Here is a 20929-nt window from a genome sequence, read left to right as displayed (position 1 = left end):
TGTAATCTACTCCAGGGGCCTTTTTTCTATATTTAGGTTTTTCAGGGCTCTGTCAAACTCTTCTCAAAGTATCCTATCTCACATATATATTCCCTCTTCCCATTTTATAATATAGCCTTCAAGTTCATTTCCCTTGTATAGCCCCTCTATATACTTCTTCCACCTTCATTTCTTCATTCTTTGCTTTCGCCTACTGAATGTGATGACGTATTATTTTTCAAGCCTCTAGCATCTATGTTCTGTGGAAAGTGAAGTGCCCAGTAAATATTGAAAACAAATTTAATTGTAGAACAAAGGTAATAAGATCAAAATTACAAGAATGTGCAAAAATTATAAAAGAGCACAAAACCAAAAAATCAATTCATTTACAAGTTTGTTACCAGGGACGACTGCCATAGAATTTAAACTACTGCACAATCCAAACAGGAACACACATACTAATATGTATGTAAAGTAACAAGGCTTCAGTGAACTTTGTGTAGTTATTTGAAAATAGTGTGCAATGATTGAGTTGGTTGTACAGAATACTGTCTATCATATGGATTAAAGAAAGTTACATGTGAGCTAACAAATCTAGTTATAGGGACACATGAAAGAGGAAGCAGGGAATATGTGGAATTATGGACATTTCACTATTACATTCTCTGAAGTTTTACAGAGAGGAGACTTGGGAACACAAATAGAATCTACTGTAATGAAAAGGTCAACCTGTTCTGATATGAGGCAAGCATTCCTGACTATCTACAAAACATATTACAATATGCTCCCAAATATTTTGGTCTTCCGAACCAGTGTCTATTACACAGCACAGTTGTTAAAAATGACAAAAATCACATGATCATTTCTAAGATTTCCTGATTGGCTAGACACACTAACCTTTTCATAATGACAAGAGCTTGTCATGTACAATTCAAGCTTCAGTGTAAAGTTATGTGGACAATACTAGTTACTAAATATTTATCTTAAACAGGAAGGGGAAAAAGGTTACAGTTTAACATCGTATTTATGACATAGTCATTAGAGTTTGAGCACAGGTACAATTTGGTAAACAAGTGCTTTATTCCACATACCAGTTCCCAACGATATTCGAAGATAAGTGTAGGGAAACAACTGCTTAAATCTCGGATGCCAGCAATAGAAGAGGATTACAAGGGAACATGTGAATAAAATGACAAGAACGGCTTAATGCTTTTGTATCTAACAAAGAAAATCTGGCAGAAGGCAATTCTGACAAAATGTGTCTTCAGAAACTTTAATGTATGCTACACACTTTAGAATCCTCCATATTCCAACTTGCTAATGACATTTTACTGCCTCAAGACCATTTTCATTGTTTCACAGAGTGTGGAATTGCTCAGTGACAAATGGTCCATTGTACACAGATAACATTCTACAACAGCTCATTTAGTCTAGAGTCTGTGCTGATCAGCATAATAGCTACACAATCAAAATATGAGCTCATACAACAGTGATTCATCATATTTTATCCATACAGAAGTTCAGACAGTGAGGGGGTTATACAAGTGTTTCACGTATGTGTATTTCAATATAAACAAATGCTCTGGCAGACGAATGGATGATCATACAACTACAAGAACATCCTACTAAATTGTGTGTGTTTTCGAACTACGACCTAAAACAAACTAGAAAATAGAGAAGGTATCAATATCTTACCTCCACACGGGACACACACAGTTGGTTTGGAAGAAAACCAGTGCACGAAAAATGCAGGAATATAGCTGGGTCATAGCCCAAAGCGATAATAGCCTGTTGGTTCTGTAGCTGTAGGCGTCGGATGTCTGAAATCAACTTCTTCAAAACGCCAACACGCTAAACATGTAAAATAATAAATGTGTCATTGATATTGGCCAACAAAATGTATTATACACTGTATCATGTACATTGGTGTTTTTACCACACTGCAACTGGTCAATTCCAGCACAAAGTTTGTTCAATCATAACATGAAAAAGATCCGAAGTGAAATAATTCAAAATTAAAAAAGGTATTCTACGTTACCTGGGGGCACTGCTGAAAAATTTCATGCCGTATATCTTCCTCAGTTAACAGCAGTAGAGCCCTGCCATCAATTTCGTTCTCAACGAATTTCTTAACTATTATTTCTTTGTGGTCGTGGGATTCTAACCACTTCGCAACACTGTCAACTGTCCATTCCAAAACTGTGCCAGGTGCCATATCTCACTGTTACAGAAGGAAACATAATTTAAATAACTCAAGTGTCATTTAAACAATTAATAAACTTTACAGGATAATCAAAGAGCATTTTTGTCTCAAGAAGGAATGCTTCCGAGAAGCTGTCGCTATCGATAACATCACTGTTTACGGCACTTGCTATACAGTTACCATTAACACGAACGAATCAATTCATGTCGCCAAATTTCCAGCATCTTGCACTCCTGCGCAATGACAGCATTTTGACACATGCTGCTTTCTGCTGCGTCAAAGATACACTCAAGTCTCAAAGATATACCGCGACCTTGTTGCGCTTCTGTTATGTTTCAATGCTCCCGGAAGTTTAATACCTTTCGTACCTCGTACTCGTAGAGCTACTGCTGCTCCACTCCAGTGAAACTGTGTCATGTAGCGGTTTGCTGCCAGTGGTCTACTGTACTGCGCTTACAGTTTTCAGTACAGAACCACTCACGGTCTAAATGTGATTCACCACTGCCATCACCTCGTACTGAAGCGGGCGAAGGTTTGTGCTCCTTATCATCCGAGATGAGGCATGCGGAAGCATTAAGTAAACAAATGTCGTACTGTTGTGACGCGCTTGATACACCTACTGTATCATATGTTCTTAGATAGCCATTTAAGTTTTTAATGAAATAATAAAACATCAATAACAGGAATAAGATACGTACAAAAGAGCAGTTTTGTGAAACAGACCTGAAACACTAAATGACACATACATTGGACCTACAGTCTCCGACGTCTCTATAAATGGTTCGCGACGTCGGTTGTTATAACATTTAGGGCCCTTTATCTTAAGTTTATAGAAGTTCGAGGGGAATAATAAGTCCTGAACGGTTAGTTACTACGATCCTTCTAAGTGTACTCTAGTAAGTTTCCGCAATAACTGATAAAAAAACCGACTGTTCAACTGAAAGAGATTTTAGTTTCCTTAAGTAGAGGTAAGATATACATTTATTGTGATTAAAGACACGTACAGAATACAGCATATTATCATTTATGATAGTAAATTGTTAATATTGTTGTTTGCGAAGAGGGCACGATATTCTTATAAATATTAATTCTGTATAGAAACATTCTTTTAGCGGGGCACAGAATAACGTGCAAATAATCTGTGGAGCGTAAACAAGAACCACAGAGTAAATCGTGCGCACAGAGCTTTCATTCTAGTTACTAAATTGGAGCTACTCTTGGTACATCGGAAGGTTATATTTGATGTGTGGCAGACTGTATTTTGTTATCCTAAAGACAATATGGTATGTTATAATGAGTATGCATCACGGCTGTACCTGTTTCCACAAAGATACAGTTCTCTCTTTCACAGCAGCCCTTTACTGTGGACTGGACGGCATTGTTAGGCACCGAACAACGCCCTCTTCGTGGATAGTTTCTCTAATTTCTTTGTAGCCAAACTCTGTTCATTTAGTATCATTCAAAAGCGAAAAACGTCTCAGTATCTAGTGCAGCTGTACGTTAGGCCTACATCACTCAATTTATGAACAATGAAATAAATATATTGAAATTTTATACAATCATCTTTAAAAAGCACAAAATTACGTTATCCAGACACAGAACTTTGAAACTGGACCAAAAAACACAGTCTGTATAAGTCAACTCTCCCAGTCTGACTGCTTTTTCTCATCTACTCTTTCATAGTCACTAGCTGTGGCGTCAGATCATCAACTGTTCTATTACTCGTAGTCATAAGTCTCCAGCTGGATCTAGATCAAAAACATTCTTCCAGTAAGTAAGTCTGTCAGATTAAAAATTAATCACATCATTCACAACTGTTCGTAGCATCTTTGTCCATTGTTTGCTTCATATTATTCCACAAAATTTTCAATTTAAATATTGGGTTGACGTATAAGTTTGTAGCGATTTTGTTTTCCATCCTGGTATTCTGGTTGCTATTGGTTTATTCATAGATGTCATTTTTTTATTTGTAGCTTACTGTTGCTATTTGAGTTTACGTATTGTCATTTTCTCATTTGGATATCGTGAGCGGGGATGTGGACGCTAGAAAACGGAGTGCCAAGTGGATAAATCAGAACATTACGACATATTCTTCTGTTTAAGTTGAATAGAAGGGTAACACCAGCACAGGCGCTCAAAAACATCTGCGCAGTGTATGGAAATATTGCTGTTGGTCAGTAAAATGATTTTCTCGTTTTAAGAAGAATCATTTTGATATTAGTGACTTTTCATGTTCAGGAAGACCATCAGGTTTTGAAGAAGATTGTTTTACCGTATTAATCCACAATGATCCACTTCATTGTAGTCGAGAACTGGAAAATGTGATGAATCATGAGCGTTCAACCATCGTGCAGCATTTGCACGAAGTGAGAAAGGTTAAAAACTCGGGTGTATGGGCACTGCATGCTCTAAGCCAAAATCACAAAAATCAGTGGCTGAGCATATTGCGCATCTCTGCTTGCTCGTCATCAATTGGCTCATGAAAGACACCGACCATTCCTATCCTGTATCGTTACTGGTGACCACCATCTACAAAAGATAATGTTATGCATCTGGTGGTACAGCGATGGTTGTAGTGAACTATGAATTGTTCCCGCGAAGTGAAATCGCCACCATTGACATTTATTATCGACAACTGAGACGACTCGCAGATGCAATCAGAAAACAACGACTACATGGAGTGATGCTACCCTGCAATAACGTCTGCCCACATTACTACTCTAGACTGACAAAAAAGCACCATACAACAGTTCGGTTGGGAGGTCATTCCACCCCTACCTTATTCACCTGATTTTGCACCATCAGATTTTCACCTTTCCTGCTTTCTATTGTACAGCCTTCAAGAAACTTCCCAGTTGAAAATGCACTCCAAACATGGCTTGACGAGTTCTGCTGTATTTATTAAATTTATGGAAAAGCACTAAAAACTTATGCAACAACCAAATAAATAGTTAACTAAATCATCACTGAAATTTTAATTGAAAACTTCAACAAAAGCTGTATCCTACATTTAAAGTTTATAAATACCATCAAATAATCTACAAAATGCCATCCAAATTACTCAGACAGAAGCAGATCACATTATTTATTTGTTTATTTATTTAAGGTTCTGGCGATCCATGTTGTGAATATGTCACAGGATATGAAATTGTCAGTTTTACAAGTTTGTTGTGGTCATATTCTACCGTATGGTATTATATAAGGTGAGCCTTTGATGATGTTACAAACGTTGGGGGACGATGAAGAAAAGTAAACGTATCAATTCGAGGTAAGGGAGCCTGGTCTGGAAAAGACTGAGTCGAAAGTTGGAAGCAAAAATCATTCTGAAATAGCCGACAGAGACCAAAACAAGGAAAACAATGCACTGTTACTCCAAACATGGGCTCCATAGTGCAAAGCTCAAAAGTTATGACCGCTTGTTCAACTTTGCTACTGTGAAACTCATCTCTCCTGCTGAAAGAGTGATCATAGCTGATAAAGCATGTTTTTTAAGCCTATGTTTACCAGACAACTTTTTCCTATTTTGGCCATACTACCTCCTCCGAAAGTATGGAAACCAAAGAGCTTGCAGTACAAGAGGTCTACTATCAGAGCCGTCAGAACGGTGCCTTACCTCAAATTTATACATTTACTCTTCTTCATTACCCCTGAAAGCTTGGAGCAGCATCATGGAATCACCCTGTTCAAGCAGCTCTACAAAATTTCATATTAAGGTATCTACAGCTTACATTGCATTAAAGAAAAATAAAAGTATTTAAATATGTTTGCAATAATAAATAAACATACACACAAGTAAGCATTTGCGAATGTATTAGAGGGTTACAGCTACTTGGATACCATATAGGTGTGCTTGAGGAACTCTTATATAGTGTAAAATTACACTCGCAGTACAAATTGCCTTATGTTGTTCAAACAAGAGCTTAACATCAACTACACATGTAATTTGTAAGGAGATGGCATTAAAAACCTTGCAGCCACTGAACTGAAACGCCTCTTATTCCATACTCAGATCTGAATGCTCACAGTCGATATATTCTAGTATCATGATTAAGACACATACTATTAGCTTTAAGGAGGAGTGTTTTTCCCATAAAAAACACGCCAGTGGTAATACATATTGTGCAGTGGATGTGCGGATTTCAAGCTCCTTAAAAGGTGCTCTAGAGGGCCCCCTGCCTCTTTTCTGTGCGTAAAGCACTTTTATAGCCAGTGGCTAATTTCCCCAAAATAGGAGTCTAGATGTCAAAATGGCGTGAAAATAACCATGATAAGCAGATTTTATGGTTTCCATGTTTATGTAAGAACAAATAATGCAAAAGAATAAGTTGCAGGACACAGATTTTGTAGAGATTCAAGATGTCATTCGATCAGTTTAGTTTGCTATCAACATGCAAGCTCAGGTATTCTAAGGATCCATCCTAGCTATATGCTAGTTTGTCTCCTAGTTCTTCATCTTTAAGACTGTGTGAAACAGAATAAAGTTGGTTTTACTGTAATTGAGAGAGAGACAATTTACGTTAAACCAGTTAACAATACCCCTAAAAACCTTATTAGCTGACACCTCAAGTTTTTGTTGTAAATTGTCAGTAAATATTGCAGTCACAGAAAAGATATCAATTTATGGTAGTCTGTAGATGGAGATACCATAGGTCATTAAGAAAAATAATAAAAAGCAGAAGGCCCATAGTTGAACTCTGAGGAACTCCACATGTGATGGTACCCCATTCTTGATTACTTAATACAACTTCCTGCTTCCTGATAGAAATGTGTGCCACTTCTCTGCTGCATCACTTATACATAGGAACATAGCTTTGTGTAAAAATGTTTAGTGACTGAAACAGTTAAACAGGATGCAGAAGGCAATGGAAACCACTGCATTAAAGACACGTAACGTGTATCCACAGGACATGTGGCCTGTAATTGAAGAAGTGTCATGATGATCTCTCCATTGGCAAAAGATTCCGAAATAGTCCCCCATTCGGATCTCTGGGAGGGGACTGCCAAGGGGGAGGTTACCATGAGAAAAAGATTGAATAATCTACGAAAGGATACCGTTCTACGAGTCGGGCCGTGGAATGTCAGAAGCTTGAACGTGGTAGGGAAACTAGAAAATCTGAGAAGGGAAATGCAAAGGCTCAATCTAGATATAGTAGGGGTCAGTGAAGTGAAGTGGAAGGAAGACAAGGACTTCTGGTCAGATGAGTATCGGGTAATATCAACAGCAGCAGAAAATGGTATAACAGGTGTAGGATTCGTTATGAATAGGAAGGTAGGGCAGAGGGTGTGTGACTGTGAACAGTTCAGTGACCGGGTTGTTCTAATCAGAATCGACAGCAGACCAACACCGACAAGGATAGTTCAGGTATACATGCCGACGTCGCTAGCTGAAGATGAACAGATAGAGAAAGTGTATGAGGATATTGAAAGGGTAATGCAGTATGTAAAGGTGGACGAAAATCTAATAGTCATGGGCGACTGGAATGCAGTTGTAGGGGAAGGAGTAGAAGAAAAGGTTACAGGAGAATATGGGCTTGGGACAAGGAATGAAAGAGGAGAAAGACTAATTGAGTTCTGTAACAAGTTTCAGCTAGTAATAGCGAATACCCTGTTCAAGAATGACAAGAGGAGCAGGTATACTTGGAAAAGGCCGGGAGATACGGGAAGATTTCAATTAGATTACATCATGGTCAGACAGAGATTCCGAAATCAGATACTGGATTGTAAGGCGTACCCAGGAGTTGATATAGACTCAGATCACAATATATAGTGATGAAGAGTAGGCTGAAGTTCAAGACATTAGTCAGGAAGAATCAATACGCAAAGAAGTGGGATACGGAAGTACTAAGGAATGACGAGATACGTTTGAAGTTCTCTAACGCTATAAATACAGCAATAAGGAATAGCGCAGTAGGCAGTACAGTTGAAGAGGAATGGACATCTCTAAAAAGGGCCATCACAGAAGTTGGGAAGGAAAACATAGGTACAAAGAAGGTAGCTGCGAAGAAACCATGGGTAACAGAAGAAATACTTCAGTTGATTGATGAAAGGAGGAAGTACAATCATGTTCCGGGAAAATCAGGAATACAGAAATACAAGTCGCTGAGGAATGAAATAAATAGGAAGTGCAGGGAAGCTAAGACGAAATGGCTGCAGGAAAAATGTGAAGACATCGAAAAAGATATGATTGTTGGAAGGACAGACTCAGCATACAGGAAAGTCAAAACAACCTTTGGTGACATTAAAAGCAACGGTGGTAACATTAGGAGTGTAACAGGAATTCCACTGTTAAATGCAGAGGAGAGAGCAGATAGGTGGAAAGAATACATTGAAAGCCTCTATGAGGGTGAAGATTTGTCTGATGTGATAGAAGAAGAAACAGGAGTCGAGTTAGAAGAGATAGGGGATCCAGTATTAGAATCGGAATTTAAAAGAGCTTTGGAGGACTTAGGGTCAAATAAGGCAGAAGGGATAGATAACATTCCATCAGAATTTCTAAAATCACTGGGGGAAGTGGCAACAAAACGACTATTCACGTTGGTGTGTAGAATATATGAGTCTGGCGATATACCATCTGACTTTCGGAAAAGCATCATCCACACAATTCCGAAGACGGCAAGAGCTGACAAGTGCGAGAATTATCGCATAATCAGCTTAACAGCTCATGCATCGAAGCTGCTTACAAGAATAATATACAGAAGAATGGAAAAGAAAATTGAGAATCCGCTAGGTGACGATCAGTTTGGCTTTAGGAAAAGTAAAGGGACGAGAGAGGCAATTCTGACGTTACGGCTAATAATGGAAGCAAGGCTAAAGAAAAATCAAGACACTTTCATAGGATTTGTCGACCTGGAAAAAGCGTTCGACAATGGTGCAAGCTGTTCGAGATTCTGAAAAAAGTAGGGGTAAGCTATAGGGAGAGACGGGTCATATACAATATGTACAACAACCAAGAGGGCATAATAAGAGTGGACGATAAGGACGAGGTGCTCGTATTAAGAAGGGTATAAGACAAGGCTGTAGCCTTTCGCCCCTACTCTTCAATCTGTACATCGAGGAAGCAATGATGGAAATAAAAGAAAGGTTCAGGAGTGGAATTAAAATACAAGGTGAAAGGATATCAATGATACTCGCTGATGACATTGCTATCCTGAGTGAAAGTGAAGAAGAATTAAATGTTCTGCTGAACGGAATGAACAGTCTAATGTGTACACAGTGTGGTTTGAGAGTAAATCGGAGAAAGACGAAGGTAATGAGAAGTAGTAGAAATGAGAACAGCGAGAAACTTAACATCAGGATTGATGGTCACGAAGTCAATGAAGTTAAGGAATTCTGCTACCTAGGCAGCAAAATAACCAATGACGGACGGAGCAAGGAGGACATCAAAAGCAGACTCGCTATGGCAAAAAAGGCATTTCTGGCCAAGAGAAGTCTATTAATATCAAATACCGGCCTTAATTTGAGGAAGAAATTTCTGAGGTTGTACGTCTGGAGTACAGCATTGTATGGTAGTGAAACATGGACTGTGGGAAAACCGGAACAGAAGAGAATCGAAGCATTTGAGACGTGGTGCTATAGACGAATGTTGAAAATTAGGTGGACTGATAAGGTAAGGAATGAGGAGGTTCTACGCAGAATCGGAGAGGAAAGGAATACGTGGAAAACACTGATAAGGAGAAGGGACAGGATGATAGGACATCTGCTAAGAAATGAGGGAATGACTTCCATGGTACTAGAGGGAGCTGTAGAGGGCAAAAACTGTAGAGGAAGACAGAGATTGGAATACGTCAAGCAAATAATTGAGGACGTAGGTTGCAAGTGCTACTCTGAGATGAAGAGGTTAGCACAGGAAAGGAATTCGTGGCGGGCCGCATCAAACTAGTCAGTAGACTGATGATCAGAAAAAAAGTTGAAAAATACTCAAAATCTTTATATCTTGTTCATGAACTTTAAAACATTGTTAAAATTTCCTCAGTCATGTCCATCATCACAAGAAGTAATGCACTGCTATCAGCTTTGAGAAATACTTCCAGAGCAACTAAGTATAACAATTTTTCATCTTCTACAAATGGATATGGTTTCACTAACTTACTTTAAACAATATCAAGTGCTCCAAATACATCTCAAGCAACGACTTGCTTTGCACATCCATGGTTTCCACTACACTTGAGGTTGTGTGAAGATCAACAACACTGGACTGTGGATGACTCGAAACGAATTATTTGAACTGATGAATAACGCTACATGCCGTTGCAGTCCAATGCAAGAGTTGCGATTTGGCAAATTACTGTAGAATGTTGGCTCTGAGCACTATGGGACTCAACTTCTGAGGTCATTAGTCCCCTAGAACCTAGAACTAGTTAAACCTAACTAACCTAAGGACATCACACACATCCATGCCCGAGGCAGGATTCGAACCTGCGACCGTAGCGGTCTCGCGGTTCCAGACTGCAGCGCCTAGAACCGCACGACCACTTCGGCCGGCACTGTAGAATGTTACCTGCCGTTATGTGTCATGGAGCTAACAGCGAAGTAGGGGGAAAGAGGTGTTGCAGAACGGGAGAGTTATTCATGGTTAGGGTATGATCCCTTCATAGGTGTTAAGAAAACGCTAAACGTGGGAAGATATGGACACATTTTACATCAGTGTGTAGTTTGTACAATAGCGGAACAGTCTTGGGAGAATGATTGTTTGTATCAGCCTGACAGCAAGTGAGTAGCCGAAAGGGGGGGGGGGGGGACCTCCTCCTCCCTTCACACCACCTAAAAGGAATTATACACGTCCTAGTCACCATTTGGTGAAATAGAAAGATATTTTGATTTTCAGTCATACGACAGAAAAGGGATATGCCCTATCGATGGTCAACAAGTCCCTCGCTAGATTCTATTTCATGATCGCCAGTCCTGTTGTTAAGTTTCTAACTGTTCTCATTTGTCCTACTTCGCACTACTTTCGTCTTTCTTCGATTCCCACTCAGTCTGTATTCAGTAGTCAAAAGACTGTTACATTTCATTCAGCAACTCCTGTAATTCTTCTTCGCTTTTATTGAGGATAGCAATGTGACCAGAGAATCGTATCGATATACTTTCACCTTGAATTTTAATTCCACTCCTGAACCTTTCATTTCCATCACTTCTTCTTCGATGTACAGATTGAACAGTAGGAAGGAAAGATTACATCCCTGCCTTACATCCCTTTTAATCTGAGCGCTTCGTTCTTGGTCGTCCACTCTTGTTAATCCCTCTTGGCTCTAGTACATATTATGTATTACCCAACCCTCCCTACAGCTGACCCCTACTTTTTTTCAGAATTTCGAGCGTCTTGCACCATTTGACAGCCGGCCAGGGTGGCCAAGCGGTTCTAGGCGCTACAGTCTGGAACCCCGCGACCGCTACGGTCGCAGGTTCGAATCGATATACTTTCACCTTGAATTTTAATTCCAATCCTGAACCTTTCATTTCCATCACTTCTTCTTCGATGTACAGATTGAACAGTAGGAAGGAAAGATTACATCCCTGCCTTACATCCCTTTTAATCTGAGCGCTTCGTTCTTGGTCGTCGACTCTTGTTAATCCCTCTTGGCTCTAGTACATATTATGTATTACCCAACCCTCCCTACAGTTGACCCCTACTTTTTTCAGAATTTCGAGCGTCTTGCACCATTTGACAGCCGGCCAGGGTGGCCAAGCGGTTCTAGGCGCTACAGTCTGGAACCACGCGACCGCTACGGTCGCAGGTTCGAATCCAGCCTCGGGCATGGATGTGTGTGATGTCCTTAGGTTAGTTAGGTTTAAGCAGTTCTAAGTTCTAGGGTACTGATGACCTCAGAAGTTAAGTCCCATAGTGCTCAGAGCCATTTTTGAACCATTTGACATTGTCGAAGGCTTTTTCCTGGTCGACAGAGCCTATGAATGTGTCTTGATATTTCTTTAATCTTGCTTCTGTTATCACAGAACGTCAGAATTGCCTCTCTGGTGCCTTTACCTTTCCTAAAGCCAAACTGAACGTTGACTAAAAAATTCTCAATTTTCTTTTCCATTCTTCTGCATATTATTTTTCTCAGCAACTTAGATGCATGAGATATTAAGCTGATTGTGTGATAATTCTTGCACTTCTCGGCTCTTGCAACCTTTGGATTGCGGATGACGTTTTTCTGAAAGTCAGATGGTATATTGCCGGACTCATACATTCTTCCCCAGTGGTTTTAGAAACTCTGATGGAATGTTATCCCTCCCTTCTGCCTTATTAGATTCTAAGTCTTCCAAAGCTCTCTTAAATTCTGATTCTAATACTGTATTTGCTATCTCTTTTATATCGACTCCTGTTTCTTCTTCTATGACGTCATCGGACAAGTTTTCCCCTCATAGAGGCCTTCAATCTACTCTTTCTACCCATCCGAGCTCTCCTCTGCATTTAACTGTGGAATACCCATTGCGCTCTTAACGTTACCACCATTGCTTTTAATTTCACCGAAGGTTGTTATGACTTTTCTACATGCTGAGTCAGTCCTTCTGACAATCATTTCTTCACATTTTTATGCAGCCATTCCCCTTAACTCCCTGCACTTCTGTTTATTTCATTCCTAAATGACTTTTATTTCTGTATTCCTGAATTTCCCAGAACATTTTTATACACTCCTGGAAATGGAAACAAGAACACATTGACACCGGTGTGTCAGACCCACCATACTTGCTCCGGACACTGCGAGAGGGCTGTACAAGCAATGATCACACGCACGGCACAGCGGACACACCAGGAACCGCGGTGTTGGCCGTCGAATGGCGCTAGCTGCGCAGCATTTGTGCACCGCCGCCGTCAGTGTCAGCCAGTTTGCCGTGGCATACGGAGCTCCATCGCAGTCTTTAACACTGGTAGCATGCCGCGACAGCGTGGACGTGAACCGTATGTGCAGTTGACGGACTTTGAGCGAGGGCGTATAGTGGGCATGCGGGAGGCCGGGTGGACGTACCGCCGAATTGCTCAACACGTGGGGCGTGAGGTCTCCACAGTACATCGATGTTGTCGCCAGTGGTCGGCGGAAGGTGCACGTGCCCGTCGACCTGGGACCGGACCGCAGCGACGCACGGATGCACGCCAAGACCGTAGGATCCTACGCACCGCCACTTCCCAGCAAATTAGGGACACTGTTGCTCCTGTGGTATCGGCGAGGACCATTCGCAACCGTCTCCATGAAGCTGGGCTACGGTCCCGCACACCGTTAGGCCGTCTTCCGCTCACGCCCCAACATCGTGCAGCCCGCCTCCAGTGGTGTCGCGACAGGCGTGAATGGAGGGACGAATGGAGACGTGTCGTCTTCAGCGATGAGAGTCGCTTCTGCCTCGGTGCCAATGATGGTCGTATGCGTGTTTGGCGCCGTGCAGGTGACCGCCACAATCAGGACTGCATACGACCGAGGCACACAGGGCCAACACCCGGCATCATGGTGTGGGGAGCGATCTCCTACACTGGCCGTACACCACTGGTGATCGTCGAGGGGACACTGAATAGTGCACGGTACATCCAAAGCGTCATCGAACCCATCGTTCTACCATTCCTAGACCGGCAAGGGAACTTGCTGTTCCAACAGGACAATGCACGTCCGCATGTAGCCCGTGCCACCCAACGTGCTCTAGAAGGTGTAAGTCAACTACCCTGGCCAGCAAGATCTCCGGATCTGTCCCCCATTGAGCATGTTTGGGACTGGATGAAGCGTCGTCTCACGCGGTCTGCACGTCCAGCACGAACGCTGGTCCAACTGAGGCGCCAGGTGGAAATGGCATGGCAAGCCGTTCCACAGGACTACATCCAGCATCTCTACGATCGTCTCCATGGGAGAATAGCAGCCTGCATTGCTGCGAAAGGTGGATATACACTGTACTAGTGCCGACATTGTGCATGCTCTGTTGCCTGTGTCTATGTGCCTGTGGTTCTGTCAGTGTGATCATGTGATGTATCTGACCCCAGGAATGTGTCAATAAAGTTTCCCCTTCCTGGGACAATGAATTCACGGTGTTCTTATTTCAATTTCCAGGAGTGTAGTTTCTTCCTTTATTGATCAACTGAAGTATTTCTTCTGTTACCCATGGTTTCTTTGCAGTTACCTTCCATGTACCCAAGTTTTCTTTGCAACTTCTGTGATTGCCATTTTTAGAGAAACTTCTGTGATTGCCATTTTTAGAGATGTTCATTCCTTCTCAACTGATCTGCCTACTAAGTCATTCCTTATAGCAGTATCTGTAGCTTCAGAGAACTTCAAGCATATCTCTTCATTCCTTAGTACTTTCGTATCCCACTTCTTTGCGCATTGGTTCTTCCTGACTAGTCTCTTTTAACTTCAGCCTGCTCTTCATTACTGCTGAGTTGTGATATGACTCGATATTTCTTCCTGGATAGACCTTACAATTTAGTATCTGATTTCGGAATCTCTGGCTGACCAAAATGTAATCTAGATGAAATCTTCCCGTATTCCCAGCTTTTTCCAAGCATACCTCATCCCCTTTTGATTCTTAAACAGAGCATTCGCTTTTACTAGCCGAAATTCGTTTCAGAACTCAATTATTTTTTTCCACTCTCAATTCTAGAACCAAGCTATATTCTCCCATAACCCTTTTTTCCACTCCTTCCCCCACAACCGTATTCCATGACTGCAAGATTTTCACCTTCCTTTACGTACTGTATTACCCCTTTAGTATCTTCATATACGTTTTCTGTCTCTTCATCCTCGTTTTGTGATATCGGCATGTACACTGGAACCATTGTCGGCGTTGGTTTGCTGTTGATTCTGATAGGAATAACTTTATCACGGAACTGTTCTCAACAACTCACTCTCTGCCCCACCTTCCTATTCATAATGAGTCCCACTCTCGCTATGCCGTTTTCTGCTCCTGTTGATATTACACTACACTCATATGACCGGAAATCCTTGTCTCCTTTCCATTTTGCTTCACTGATTTCAACTATTCTAGATGGAGCCTTATCACTTGCTTTTTAATATTTTATAGCTTCCCTGTCTCTTTCAGACTTCTGACATTCCACTCCCCAACTCATAGAAAGTTACCCTTTCGCTGGTAATTCAGTTGTTTTCTCATGGTCATCTCCCCTTTGGCAGTCCCCTCCCAGAGCTCTGGAGGGGAGGGGGACTAGTGTGGAATCTCATCATCATGACACTTTTTTAATTGCAGGCCACATGTCCAGCGGATACACGTTGTGTGCAGTGCATGGTTTTTATTGCCTTCTGTATCCTCATACCGTTGATCATTGCTGATTATTCCGCCTTTAGAGGCAGTTTTCAAGGGCAACCTCTTTCTGCTCCGTCATCGTCTTTAACAAGGCTGTTGGCTGAATGAGGTGACTTCTTGCACTGGAAGTCTTCAGTCGCAGTTGTTAACGATTTTTATTCCAAATTAAAGGGGTGCTGTGGTTCGAACCTGGGGACGAGGACTTTTTGATTACCCACCAAAGACACTACCCCAAGACCAGTGCATGCACACACACACACACACACACACAAACACACACACACACGCTCTCTCTCTCGCTCTCGCTCTCTCTCTCTCTCTCTCTCTCTCTCTCTCTCTGTTGAAATTATATGTTATACTTATTTAAGAAAATAATTTTTTGCGTAATTTTATAGACCAGATACTGTTGAAATTATATGTTATACTTATTTAAGAAAATAATTTTTTGCGTAATTTTATAGACCAGATACTGTTTGTATGAAGGATTCCTGAAAGCAAATTATGTATCTAAAATGAAAATAAGTAAAGTTGTCTTCAGAATAAATAAAAACGTGAGCCTTTTTAGGTCCTCTATAACAAACTGCACCCCTCAGTTTACAAAATCCAGGCCACGTCATTGCTGACAGTGCACCCTATTATAAAGCAACATGTGTGAGGCAATGGTTTGTAGACAATAACATTTCTGAAATGCATTGGCCCATTCAGGTCCCAACCTGACCGTAATGGAACAACTTCTGGGATGAGATAGAACGTCAGTATCTCTCCATATCCTGACATCTGATATCGGCATCTTGTCTGGTTTCGGCTTTTACGGAGGAATGGGTTGTCATTTCTACACAGAGAATCAGGCACATGACTAAAAGTGATTGTAGACCTAGTTTCAGAAAACTAAAGACTATGACTCTGCCATCTTTATATGTCTTCCAGTGTGTAGTGCACATTTCAGAGAAGCATTTTGGATATTGGTGATGTAATGCTGACATGAGTGCAATACTAGGAACAAACGTGACTTGGCATCACTCCACTTAAGTATAAGAAGGGGTTTGTAAACAAATACATTAAATTATTCAGTGTCATACATCAGTGCGTCAGGAAGCTACTAGGTAAATAGTCCAAAAGAAAAAGTAAGGAATTGTGTTACAATTGAGTCCTCATAAAGTTAAAGAATTTTTAAGAGAAGAAAATGTAGCATGTATGTTGCTGTACCTGTAGAACTAGGGTGTGATACATAATTAAACAGCAATATTGCATATATTTTATTTTAACGTTTTAAATCATAGAAAAGAGAAGAGGTTGTATGTGAATGTGAGATGATAGATACGACACTGCGAAAAAAATTTGACAGAATATGGGAAGCCCAAAGCAGAAATAAGGCGCTTGGAGTAATGACACTTTCCCAGAATTATTGAGATCCTTGAGAGGACATACCATGTGGTATGCGCGTATATGAGCCAAAATACCCCCAGATACCCAGAAAACAGTGGTTGTAACAGCACAAAAGTATTTGTATTATAATTTTAAATAATATTGTGTTTATACTGGTTGCTGGTGAGGATGAAAGTTAGTTATTAGTATTTTATTAATGATCTCATTCATAAGCAGCCGTATCACAGTCAACACAGTCGTTCAAGTAAGTTATAATTAAGCTATACTTGTTTAATCAGAATCGGAGGATGACTCTCCTTGTCCCCAGTCTCGATGATTTGAAGCGATCTGTAATTCTGTATAAATAAAATGTCTTGGTTTTCTTGCGTTGCGTAGTTAGTCGGGAAACCTCAGACCAAGCGGAAAGTTTCCTTTGGTAGAGTTTAATTATCCGATGAAATAATGGAGTTCATGGATCTAATAATTGCAGGTTTGTTTCCAATTCATCGGAAATTCCCTTCTGATTACCAATGAAACGACACCTCCATGCAAATTTCCAATTAGAGAATACATATATAATGAAATTCCTTACACACCTTCGATGTAAATGCTTAGTATATATTTTCTTGAGCAGCATACAATATATTTTCAATCTCTTTCTTCCAGTAAGCTCGATAGCAAAATTACAATTATTCACTGCGGATATTTGGCAGGTAGAAGATCCTAGAACTCCTCTCAAAGAGTAATTATGTGCTCATGGAATAGTAATAGTACTGTACTAGTTTGTTCATCGATTCTGCGAGAATATAGATGGTCAAGGAGGAAACGTTATTCACTCATAGAATTGTGCAGGGGTAATTAGTAGAATATAAAGAGATATTACAGTATTACAATTTTGCACCATCACTAGACAAACACTCACAAGTTAACTTGCTCAAAAAAATTGATTATAATTTGGTGAGTTCTGCATAAAGAAATGAGAATAAAGTAGTATTTCTTGTTTATTGTTATAAAAAGATTAGATGCTTTTCTAGTGTTAATTTATGTTACAGAGTTTTCGGACCAATGCGGAATGGCCATGTAATATGGCAGTGTGTCTTGCAAGTTTGTATAGCATGTGCTTGCCACAGAGTTTCTAGCACTCTGGCCAACACACCTCCAACATCTAAAGGCTCTGCAGCAATGACAATTCCAAGAAAGAGCTACTTGGTGTAAAAAATTTGTTTCTTAGATGATTATTGTTCAGGTTTTTCGTCCAACCAATAAGAACAGTTAAAACGACCAAGTGATGAATAAATGAGCTTAGTTTTCAAGAATGCATCTCATCTCAGGTAATTTGAAGTTTTTCCAGATACATTTACAACAAAAAGAGAGAAGTCACGAATGACATGCAGAAAAGCATTGTAGTGTGGACATTAACAAATGATAAGCTTAATACGTCATGTTTGCAGAATACTGTCAGACATTATTTACAGAAGATTGAAAATATTAATAGAAATCAACCTCTATGAAGTTTCGTTTGGATTCTGGAGACATTGAGCAACATACAAGGCAGTACTCACAGTATCTCTTCTGCAAAGCTCCTTAAAATATCGAAAGCAGCACAGAAAAATATTGATGAAAGTGAGGTAAGTTCCATAAAGTGGCATTCCCATTCACACCACAGTAAGTGTGATCAGAACCCATCGAGTCCGTCTTCATCATCCATTTAGACACACAGTGCAAATAAAAAATCAGCAGTGGTATGCATTCACGCAATTCCTTTACTGCCCAACCTTACTGTAACACCGGGCATTGGCATCCAGAGTGTCCTGATAGTTTTGCTAAACACACGTGCATTGAGTGCCCGTATGGAGAAATGCACTTGTGTAGTGCTATAAAGAAGTACATGTGGCGTCAGTTTACAAAAGTGGCATCACGCCGCACCTAGAATGCCACAGCAGCATAAGCGTGTTACAGGCACGGTTGAACTCTTTCACAGAGCAACCACAAAACTTTTCTATCCCATTAATGATCAACAATAAATTACTAAAATTTCTTATTGATAGCTTCTATTATAAATGAGTAAATATATGCTCACAGTAGTTCTTTGTCCCTTCAGCCAACACCACGAAGGTTACTAATCTTATAACAAGCACCACAAACTTACGTGCAATGAATCCACAGTAACGACGTTGTATAAAAAGGTCGTGCTGCCCAATTACTTGCTTAGGTGTCATCACATCAGACCCAAAACATTTTTGTGATGGACACTTTTTCATCTTTTGGTTTTAAAATAGTAGATGTGATCAACATTGTTTCAGCAGTTGTGTCATTTGATGATTGTGATTCACTATGGATTGAATTTTCAGACTTATTTTTACTTGCCTTAGGGTGTGGAAATAATTATGTGGCTCACATTCAGCTAACTTCTTCTGCAGCACATCGTTATATTAGAGTTAGACCAGTGTCAGTAGCTCTGCAAGATGACGACATCAAGTCCGAGTTAGATCGGCTAGTGTAACAAGACATCTTCACACTCGAGACATCCACCCAATGGGCAGGACAGTTGTGTTATAGAAACCAAATATGGTGACTTTAAATCTTACATAGATTATAAATGCGAAAGTTTATACATGCATGTGTGTGTGGGTTAGTATGTTTGTTACTCATTCATGCTGCAAGATCTGTGTAGATTTGGATGAAGTTTGGTATGTTCAACATGACTGCTGTTCCCAAGCGATGGCCAACATGTTTAGAAAGTCATGTATGAAAGTTAACTTTCGAATGAATGCATTAAGCTTAGCTTAGAGATTAGTTCTGTTTTCACAAATGAAATATGTACGTACACAAATCCAGGACAAGCGAAATATTTTTGTAGGATAACATCATCAGCCAACTCTGTAACAATTTAAAATATGCACATGAAAATATTTCGCACCATGTAGAATGGCGCGGAAGTGTACTAGATTGCGATATTATTGGGGATCTTGAACATTAACTTGGCTTTTCAGTATGGATTTGAATGATTATTGTTTCTTTTGTGATTTCATTTGTTTTTAGGATCCCAGTAGTTGAGAAGAATTATTGTTGAGAACTTGGATTCTGAAAACGTATTGGATTCTGATATTATTGGGATTCTTGAACACTGACTTGCATTTTCTGTTTGGATCTGAATGATTCATAGTTTCCTTCATGATTTCATTTATTTCTAGGGTCTCGACAGTTTGCTTTCTGGATAGGTCTGTTGTTCCTTTCGTACATTGACCTGACACTGTTTCAGATTATTGATTGTGCCATCGATTTTATTGTAGATTATATGTACTTTATCTCTCTTTATTAACTTGACTTACTTCTGGATTTTTGATATTTGCATTTCGAATAGGTTTCTGGTTGTGCACACTAAAAAAAGAAAAGACGCACCTAAAGTAATTATCCGAATGGGACGGAACTCGGTATATACGATGTACATGTACATACAAACAAATGATTACAACTTGAGAAAAATTGGATAATTTTTTCAAGAGAAAAAGCTTCACAAACTGAGTCATTAATGCGTTGGGCTACCTGTGGCCCTTATGCTAGCAGGTCTTCGACTCGGCGCTGATTGATGTAGTTGTTGGATGTCCATCTGAGTGACAGTGCGTCAATTTCTGTCCGATTGGCGAGTTAAATCGTCAAGATCCCGAGGTGGCTGGAGGGCCGTATGAATAATGCTCCAGACATCCACAGTTGGGGAGAGATCCGCCGACCTCGCTGGCCAAGGTAGGGTTTGGCAAGCACGAAGACAAGTAGTAGAATCTCTCGGCACCTGTGGGCGAGAGTTATCTTGTTGAAATATAAGCCCAGGATGGCTTGCCACGAAGGGCAACAAAGTGGTGTGTAAGGATGCCGCAGATGACAAACAAAGGGGTCCTGCTATTAAACGAAATGGCACCCCCATAGCATCACTCCTGGCTGTCACGTCAGTCCATGTGGCGGGCAACAATCAGATTGGTATACCACAGCTGTGTGGGGCGTCTCCAGACACACCTTAGGCATGCAATCTCATTGACTGGAGTAGAATAGTACGAAATGATGAGTCCTACTTCGAATTGAGCCCTGATGACCAGCAAAGACGTGTCTGGAGATGCCCTGGACATCAGTGGAATACCAACCTGACTCTCG

The 20929-nt window shown here is 40.4% G+C and overlaps 1 protein-coding gene across 2 annotated transcripts in view; it reads right to left on the bottom strand.

Annotated features, from left to right (window-relative positions):
- LOC126100755 (ceramide phosphoethanolamine synthase-like) overlaps positions 1-2704 on the bottom strand; it is a 70702-nt gene extending 67998 nt beyond the window's left edge. The window contains exons 1-3 of one of the 2 annotated variants that reach the window (XM_049911380.1): positions 2559-2704; positions 2018-2202; positions 1675-1830 (exon numbers count right to left, since the gene is read on the bottom strand). In XM_049911380.1, the coding sequence (XP_049767337.1) occupies positions 1675-1830; positions 2018-2194 (333 nt within the window). In that variant the 5' untranslated portion in view covers positions 2195-2202; positions 2559-2704. Of the gene's footprint in view, positions 1-1674; positions 1831-2017; positions 2203-2362; positions 2536-2558 lie in introns of those variants that run through there. The other variant, XM_049911379.1, reaches the window with a different exon arrangement.
- Positions 2705-20929: the final 18225 nt, after the last annotated feature.

Source organism: Schistocerca cancellata, chromosome 9 (assembly GCF_023864275.1).
Source record: "Schistocerca cancellata isolate TAMUIC-IGC-003103 chromosome 9, iqSchCanc2.1, whole genome shotgun sequence".
NCBI lineage: Eukaryota > Metazoa > Arthropoda > Insecta > Orthoptera > Acrididae > Schistocerca > Schistocerca cancellata.
The sequence above is the reverse complement of the archived record's forward strand: the minus strand, read 5'-3'. Positions and strand labels throughout refer to the sequence as shown.